Here is an 8,836-nt window from a genome sequence, read left to right as displayed (position 1 = left end):
GGGGGGCTGTGGTGGAGTTTGCTGGCCGGGTGGTGGGGAGGGAGGCTGCCCGCTCGCCTGCAGACTGCGGGGCCGCGGTCCGGGCGGTGGGAGCGGCTCTTGGCTAGGCCGGTGTGTGCCGGTGGGCCTAGCCGTAAAAATGCCGTATTTCTGACCCTGGAATCACCGAAGCTTTATTAATCACCTCTCTATGAGTCTCAGCACTGGCTGTGGGCCGGGCCCCCGCACCCACCGTGCTTTGGTAAAGCCAGGAGGGTGTTCAGGGTGTCTCAGCCCATCCTTTGGCCCTTAAATTCAGAGGATTTTTTTTTTTCTTAAAAGCGTAAAGATGACGTGTTTGCCTCACTGAATCTTATTCCTGTTTTAACAGGCGTTACAGAGTGAAACAATATGTTACTACCACAGCTGACTTCCCGGCTGCTGAAGGCTTCACGAGTTGCAGGTAAACAGATGATATGTCACCTCGTTTTTTAGTTTGTTTTCTTTCTTTTCGTGGGTCATAAGGCTCCCAAAAACTTATTTTCCAGTGTGCAGTGCAGGAGTGGTGAGGCTGCTGCTGTTCCAGTGGCTGTGGCTTGTTATTGTGTGTTCTATTTATTCTGTCAGTGTTTTGTAGCTCCAGTTTGGCCTCTTCTAAGCTGCAAGGAGGCTCCTTCACAGCAGAAAGGCTCAATACAGGGAACAGTTCCTGGTCATTCCCAATGGCACTTGGCACAGTTTACACAGGAAATAGTGTGTGATGTAATTTGGGCAGATGCTGTTGTGGTAACATCATTGAATTCACATTAAAAAATCCTTCCTTTTCTTGACGGGAACACAATTTTTTGTAAGCAGCTTCCTTTTCTAGGTTGCTCTGGCCGAGGTTGTCTGGTGCTGGGCAGAACCTTTCTTAAGATACTGTTTAAAAACTCCATCTCTGAAGTGAAATTCCTCTCTGTTCCCCAAGGCCACCTCCTGCCACGGTCCGTGTCGTCCTTGCTCTACTCCCACTCCACACCTGCACCCTACAGCACACAGCCATCCAGCAAGAGTGGGGCCCAGCCTCAGCAGTGGTATGCTCTGGACCCTGACCTGGAGGAGATGCTGATCCCTAGAAAACTTTCCATCAGCCCCTTGGAAAGCTGGCTGACTGTTAGATACTCCCTTCCTAAGGTGGGAGTTCCTGCTCAGGAAGAAGGCGGCTCTGAAGCTCTGCAGCGGTACGACTGCCCCCCTCCTGCCGAGGGAGGCGATGTGGAGGAAGGGGAGGGAGCACCCAGCGGCAAGCTGCAGTGCAAGAACGTTTTGGAGATTCGCAGGAGGAAAATGAACCGGCACAAGTTCAAAAAGCTGCTGAAGAGGAGGAAGTTTGTGCGGAGGAGAATCAAGGAAGGGCGCAAGAAGAAGCGCCAGGTGAGCTCAGGGGGGTGGGGGGCAGGACTTGATATCGATGCACCCACTTCTCCAGCTGGTCTCTGTTCTGGTGCTGGGTGGTGTTTTGAGGTGGGATTGATTTGGGGAAAATGGCGGTGCTTGGAGAGCCTTAATGAATTGGGTATTTATTGGGAGAATGGCTTTTTCTGCTCTGTGTTTGGTCTGCACATCTCCTGAAGTTGTAATTTAGTGGATTTCTGGGTAGTAAGCACAGGTGGGTGGTAGTGACTGGGCACAGCTTTCCTTGCATGACAGTAACATAAATATATGCAGCTAATGGAGAAGAATTTCAGTGTCTGTGTGAAAGATTAATCCATGTGTCTGTGTCATTTTGGGGACACTGGTTTAGTCTTTCCTGTCTTGCCACCATCCTCAGGTGCTTCCTATCTTCTTTTTCTCTGTAGAAGCCTCTAACTTCCCTTACAGAAGGGCTGAGGGAAGACAAGGGCCTTCACTCAAACTGTAGATTTTCTCTCAGGAGCCTCTTAGGTTTGTCATTATGTCAATGAGTTAATTTTCTGTTAATTTTCACCTTGCCTAGATGCAAATTAGGGTTAATTGTAATTCCAGTTCTTAAGATGAGTAGTGTTGAACACTTGGTGATGAGGAAATCCTCCTGATTTTCTTACAAGTTCATTCTCAAGCTTCTCAGCTTTCTTCACACAGGACTTCTAGAACAAAGCTACAAGATCCTGGTGCTTTTGAATGTATCTTCTGCTGTCAGGCCAACTATTTTGACACTTAAAACAAGCTGCCTACTTATAAGCATTAGTTTCCTTTCTGTGCCTTATAACCACACTCTCTTTGGGACACAGGAGCAGTGGCTGAATACTTAAGTGTTGCTTCTGAGCTACATTTACCATTTCTTCTTTATTTTTATTTTTTTTCTGTTTTTTAGATAAAATTTGAGAAAGATTTGGAGCGCATCTGGAAAAGAGCTGGTTTGAAAAGTCCTCCTGCAGGATGGCAAACACCCAAGATATTTCTGAAAAGTTCAAAGCGATAAAAAACCACTTGTCATGAGTTCTAACTTGTAACTGTAATTAAAAAAAAGATAATCTTTAAGTATGCAGATTACTTTCAAACTTTTTCTGAGTGCAATGAGGAGGAAACCTTCCATCTTGGTGAGCAGTTTTCCAAGGGCAAACCTGACAGCTTTTCCTCCTGGAAAGAAGGGAGTGAGCCCTGCTGTCTGCAGGCCTGAGCTGCTGCTGCTCTAGCTGTGTCTGAGCCAAGGTGTCCTGGAATTCAGCTGGATTCCTGAAGGTGCTATTCCAGGTTAGACTGAACAATGTACTGTAAGAACAGCTGGTTTGGGGAGATGGGGTAAGGGAAAGAATTCTTCTTATTGTAAGGATAACTATGGAAGACACAAGCATTTTGAAAAATTATTTCCAAAATTGTGGTCTTTCATAGCTTTACTCTAGATGGGCTGGTGTTGACAAAGAGTTTGGGTGAAATAGGAGTTGGATCAGAATTCCATAAGAATAGATCTGAAGAAGCTTTCATTTAGACTTACCTGAAGCCTCTGTGTGCATGTGCCTTAGGCATTGCATGAGCATCCTTAAAAGGAATATTGAATTTTTTCTGTTCTGTTTTGTGCAAATAAAAAGTTGTTCTTTTTTTTTCTATGGTTGATCCCTGTTGTACAGAACATCAGGTGTTGGCATCAGTAAAAGTTCAGAGCTAATTAGTCATAAACTACAAAACCTGATCTGTGCCTGAGACAACCCTGTTGTAATCAAGCTGGTTTTACATAGTTGAAGAGAGTCATGAAAGCTGTGAAAAATAGAGATGTTTAGTTTAAACCCTGACAGGACTAGATCTCTAGAATCTGTTTTTCATTCTGCTTTTGGTTTTTCTGTTTGAGGAAGTTCCATTCTGCTCTGTGGGATTTAGTTCTTCCCTTTCCCTGTTCCAGCAGATGGATTGGAATGGACTGACCACTGGCAGGAAGGGAAAAGGAGTCAGCTCCTTTAGGCTCCCCATCCTGCAGCATCCAGGGAAGATGCATTCCCTTTGGTCTGCTGGGAGCAGAACACTGGGCTAAACTGAAAGAGAAGGAAAAAGAAGAATGTGTGGAGCTCACTGCTGCAGGGTGTGATGGAACCTGCAGGCAGCACAGGTGACTCCAAGCACCCCCTGAAAGTGTCTGAGGTCCTGTCTGTGGCCCTGTGCTGCTCTTGTCGCTAGATGGCAATAAACCCAAAGCCTTGGAAACCCCTTAACCACTCATGTGGAAGCTCAGTGGATCTTGATGTTGGTATTTCCAGGAAAGGGAACCCTCACATTTAAAAACTGATTTAAGTTTTCTGGAGAACTGTTGATGTTCTGAGAGATCTGATGAATTCCTGTAGAAACGTGTGGTTGGCTTGTTTTTCTAGTTCTTTTTTTCCAAACCATATGTTAAAAGTAAGCAACTGATAACAAAATTACAGTTATTCCATCCTTTTCATGCTCTAAATAGGCAGTTGTTTTTAACCTAAGACCAGTAGGACTGTTTCAATCAGCCTATTGTCAGGATTCCACCCAAGAGGAAGATGTCTTGGAAACTCACCAAGGAAGAGAAGATGGTTAATTCTGGCTTACATGTTTATTAAGTATGCAGAGTGCATCTAGGTGGTTCTAAAATATCAATACACATTCCCTGCACAGAGATACAGAGATGAAAGTGGGGCCTGAGAGGATAAGCACCTTTGAAGTCAGGTCCATGTCTTTTTCTTCCCAGTCCCATTTGTTTTAAGAGCCTTGATCCCAGCATTGTTGTTGTCAGTCAGCCCTGCAGCTTCTCCCACTGACTCTTGGTCCAAGCTTGCTGGTTTTTCTGTCTAGGGAAAAAATGGTCATAACTGCAGATTTCCAGGAGATTGCTGGCTGCTGAAGAGCTGGGATGCCTTTGGAATTACATGTAGCAAAAGGCTATAAAAGGCAGCAGTAGCATTTATCAGTGCTGTGCCTCTGATTCCAGTTGTGAGATTTATTCTTCCTGGATTTTTTTGGTCTTAATCCTATGACTTGCATCTTGGTTCTCTGTTGCAGTCTCTGAATCTACAAACTGCCCAAGGGTGTGTTACCCGTTTTTATCCACTAAGGCTTAGGTTGGTCTTACCTGTCCCTATGTTGACATAAACCTCTTTTGTTCTTGGGGAGCATCATGATGACAAACTTGTCTGTTGGGCTCATGTCTGCTGGGATGATGCAGGCACAGAGCTTTGTGTGCCATTTTCCTGGATCAGCCCCACCACCTTGCTCTGATTTGTTTTTACATTGGCATAGTAACTGGGAACATTCTTGAAATAGTGGGAATTGCAAATCATAATTATTCAGTCCTTTGTGATGGTCCAGTGCAAGTGAACTCTTGTACTATGGCAACAATCATGTTATATTGGGGTGCTTGTGTGGGGAGCTGCAAGTCTCCACAAAGTAAAGTGGCTTATTAAAAGGTGTGCTCTAAGGAGCAGTCCAAATCATGGTCTGCCAAGAGCAGTCATTACTTTCATCAAAATCTATTAGAGATAATTACACAGCCATGTATCAAAATGTGGAACTCCTGTGTAATTTACAGAAGTGTCTGTAAACCATCCATGGCACTTACTGCCAGTCTTAGTCACACAAATGCTGGATTTCTTTTTGCTCACTTACCTCAAATCCTGAGACATGCTTCGTATTTTCCTTGTGGCAGGTGCTGCAAAGAGTCTCTCTTAGGTGGCACCAATCAGATAATATATACTAGGGTTGTATCAACTTGCTTTAACTCTCTTGACCACAAGATGCAGTTTTCATCTCTCACTTTGTTAAGCAGGGAGAACCAGACAGAAAAAAGCTGCTCCTATTTTTCTGTAGGGGGAGCACGAGTACATAATATTTGCTTCACAAAGCTTTATTATGAGTTGTTCCTTTCCAAAATGACTGTGCACCAACATACCTGCACACCTAGTAACTGTGTGTGCATGTGTAGCTGTGGTGGCAAAAAAAAAAAAAGGTTGGTCCCTTAGGTAATTAGGATTGAACCCCAAATGGGTGGGAAGTGGAAACATTGATTGTATGTGTAAATTGCAGCAGTTTAGAAATTTGGCTTAACTTCTTCATGCACAAACAACATTTGACTGTTCTACCTCTGATGGTCTGGAGTTCATGGAAGAGAGTACAGCTCTATGTGGCAGCCATTTGCTCCAGTTCTCCACAGGAACAGGCTTCTTGCTGTCAGCTGTAGTTTTGGCTCATTTCAGATTAATTCTATTCAGCTTTGAATTTGTCATAGGAAAAGGGAAAGCCCAGATGTTCCTTTCCTTGGGGAATCTTGTGCTTCCCCTGCAAAGCATGTTGGACAGTCTGCTAGCTGTTAGTTAAAGCAGCCCTGAGGTCATGCAGACAGGGAGTCTGAGCCTGTAGATGCCATTTCCATGCTGCCTTGGCTCACAGAGGGGACAGTTTCTTGTCCAGACAAGGAACCATGTGGAGAGCAACTAGGGTTTTCCTGTGCTGCAGGAGGGTTTCTTACCATACCGTAACTGGCAGCAGAAGTGATAGGACAAGGGGAATGGTATAAATTAGTAGAGGGTAGATTTAGGAAGGCACTGAAACAGGCTGTCTAGGGATGTTGTTGATGCCCCATCCTTGGAGGTGTTCAAGGCCAGGCTGGATGAGGCTTGTGCAGCCTGGTCTGGTAGGAGGTGTCCCTGCCCATGGCAGGGAGGTTGGAACCTGATGATCTTTAAGGTCCCTTCCACCATTAACCACTGTGATTCTTTTTATATCTGTGTTGTGGGAACTGTTGTTCTTTCTTCCATTAGTAAACTCAAAATTGGGTTTAGAAGGAGGATGTGTTGGCCTGTGTCAGGGAATGTCTGTGAGCTTCTGGTGTCCACAACACTGTATTATCCCCTCTCTCAGGGGGTTGGTAGGACCTTCTTCTTTACCTGGCTACCATTGCCCAGTAGTTCCTGAGCAGAAACAATGTGTTCCTTCACTCTGGTGAGCTAATCCCCATATTAAATGGACACTTTCATATTAAAAGCTGTCCAAATGTTACCTGGGCTAAGTTGGTGTATGTACCTTGACTTCAGTAGCTCTGCCTTGGTCCTTCTCAGAGTACAAAGCCAGCTCTCCTTCAGTGGCTGTGAGCTCCTGTCCATGCACTCCAAAGCTAATAAGCCATGCTTGTTTACACTAGCTGAAAACCTAGCTGAAGTGATCTTACTGATCTTGCAAACAGCACCTGTGGATAACTGAAACTGCATCTCTTCTTTTCACCATTCATGCTGTTCTGCTGTTGGCATTTCAGTTCTGACTGTGAAAACATCCTGGTTTGAGTTCACTTGGGCTGAGCCTGGTTGGTGACCCTCCAAAAATAACAGCAGTCTGCTGTTTACCTGGAGCATTGCGTTTACAGAACTGAAATGGTTTTGAAAACTGGGTTTTGTTTTTCCTACTGAGTTTTAAATAATAATAATAAAAAATAATAAAAATTAGTAATTGTAGCTCCTGTAGAGACCTGAGCTAGCTTTGAGCAGGGTGTGCTGGCTTTCCTGTGGAGAGAGTAATTCCTACTTGCCTCTCCCTGTGAAGCTGAAACAAGAAGTTCTGGGAGTCAGAACTTAGGATGATCATCTGATCTGTCACTCCTGTGTCAATTCCCTGAAATAAGGCTGTATTTTTCAGTCTTGCTCACTGCATGGGCACTAATGCATCTTTTCTCTGTGGTGCCAGCTACAGAACTTGTAAGAACTATAAAACTATGAGGCTTGTCCAGTGCCCTTTAATGTAACTGAAATTGGCTATTTTCAAACTAACGGGAAGGAGGAGGTTTATGGACAGTGGGATCATGTAACCTTGTTTTCTTAGGAAACTTGGCTGAAATCTGGTTTAAAGTAGAAGAATAACATGATATTGGTAAAAAAATAGTTTTTTCACTAACACTTGGTGCTGATTAGACAGTTTTTGTACTGAGGGAGTGTCACTGCCTTTGGTATATCCAGGTCTGGAGAAGACAACACTCCTGGAGCCTCTCAGCAGCTTCAAGCCCTTAGAGTCCCATCACCACTTGCAGAGTGATTGGTGTTAAGATGAGGATGTGAAGTTCTGAGCATGGAGCCAGCACATCAGGTAAAAACCAATAGCTTGGAATTTGCCAGGCTTCATAGAATCACAGAAATGCTAGGTTGGAAGGGACCTCAAGGATCATCTGGTCCAACACTTTATGCTGGTTCCAGCCAGTTCATAAATAAGTTCTGCCAGTTCATAAGTTTATTTTAAGGGAATTAACAGTTCATGGCAGGATGTTTCTGGCTGAGCTTTTATCACCAGCCAATGAGGATTTGGTTAAAGAATAAGCAGTCATAGAAGAACATGCCAAAGAAAAGAAAAATGTAGAAAAAACTACAGTAGTTACAGTCAGCAGCATGACTGTGTGTGAACAGCACCAATGTTACTCACCAGCTCCATTCCCTGGGTGCTTTTGAGTCAGAGCAGCTTCCTCTCCTGACAAAGGGCTCTTGCTGCTGTCAGCACTGAGGCAGCTCCTGAGGACCAGCCAGCTGGAGGCTGGTCAGCAGCAGGATCAGCAGGTACATCCTGAAGGCAGGATCTGTGACTGGTCACCCAGGCTTAGCAGGCCTCAAGTTGGCTTCCCTGCCTGTTCAGATTGATTGAGTTACTGTCCAGAAGAGGCTTCTGCAGATGATCTCTCCTGGGACATTCCCTAGGTCTGAGCAAGCCTCCTCCAGAGAGCTCTCTACCTAATTGTAGTGTCTTGGTGAGGACATCCTGCCATCTGTGAGGCCTGCTGTAGGCCATTGGGAGGTGGGACAGAGCCAAATGTGTCCTACTTTCTGACAGCACCAGCCATCCCCTGGGAAAGGGAAGAGGGTTGTAGCCCTTGGAAGACAGCCTGGCTGGCTGCTCTCTGCTGGTGATTATGTTTAATGAGCAGGTAACAAAGCACCTCAGAGCTATTGGCTGATTGAATAGAAGAAAAAGACAGCAGTGATGCTTATTAGAGTAAGAAATCCTCAGAGACTATGATCACTGAAAGTTTCCATGTTATACCACTGGTTTAACTGGGATTATTGCATTATTTAAGATACAGTAAGAAATTAGGAGCCAGGAGCTTCTGAGCTCTGACATGTTTCCTATGTGGTGTCTGGTAAACTACTAAAAAAAAATAATTTATTTTTTTATTAAAGGGTGTGAAGATTCTTCTCTTCTCAAAAGGGTGGTAGAAAGGTTTTTTTAACAACTTAGTGCTGTAGTATAATAATCAGATCTCTGGATAGAAGGAGCAATGCTGGTTCAAGCAAGTAGGTTTGTGTGCAGGAATCACTTGATTTCTAAAGGAGGCAAACCAAGCAGCACCCTGTTTTTTGCAGCTGAAGTTATGGTTGCCAGAGCCCTCTGTGACTGATCCAGAGCAATGGACTATCCC

At 44.5% G+C, this 8,836-nt stretch overlaps 1 protein-coding gene across 1 annotated transcript; it reads left to right on the top strand.

Moving 5' to 3' along the window:
* The first annotated feature begins 390 nt into the window (after nucleotides 1-390).
* Nucleotides 391-2,419, top strand: AURKAIP1 (aurora kinase A interacting protein 1). Its single transcript, XM_010005174.1, has 3 exons — nucleotides 391-442; nucleotides 947-1,392; nucleotides 2,312-2,419. Exons 1-3 carry the CDS (start codon nucleotides 391-393, stop codon nucleotides 2,417-2,419), a joined length of 606 nt encoding a protein of 201 aa, XP_010003476.1.
* The last annotated feature ends 6,417 nt before the right edge of the window (nucleotides 2,420-8,836 follow it).

The sequence above is a fragment of the Chaetura pelagica genome, unplaced genomic scaffold (genome assembly GCF_000747805.2).
Source record: "Chaetura pelagica isolate M959 unplaced genomic scaffold, ChaPel_1.0 scaffold159, whole genome shotgun sequence".
Classification (NCBI taxonomy): Eukaryota; Metazoa; Chordata; class Aves; order Apodiformes; family Apodidae; genus Chaetura; species Chaetura pelagica.
The sequence above is the reverse complement of the archived record's forward strand: the minus strand, read 5'-3'. Positions and strand labels throughout refer to the sequence as shown.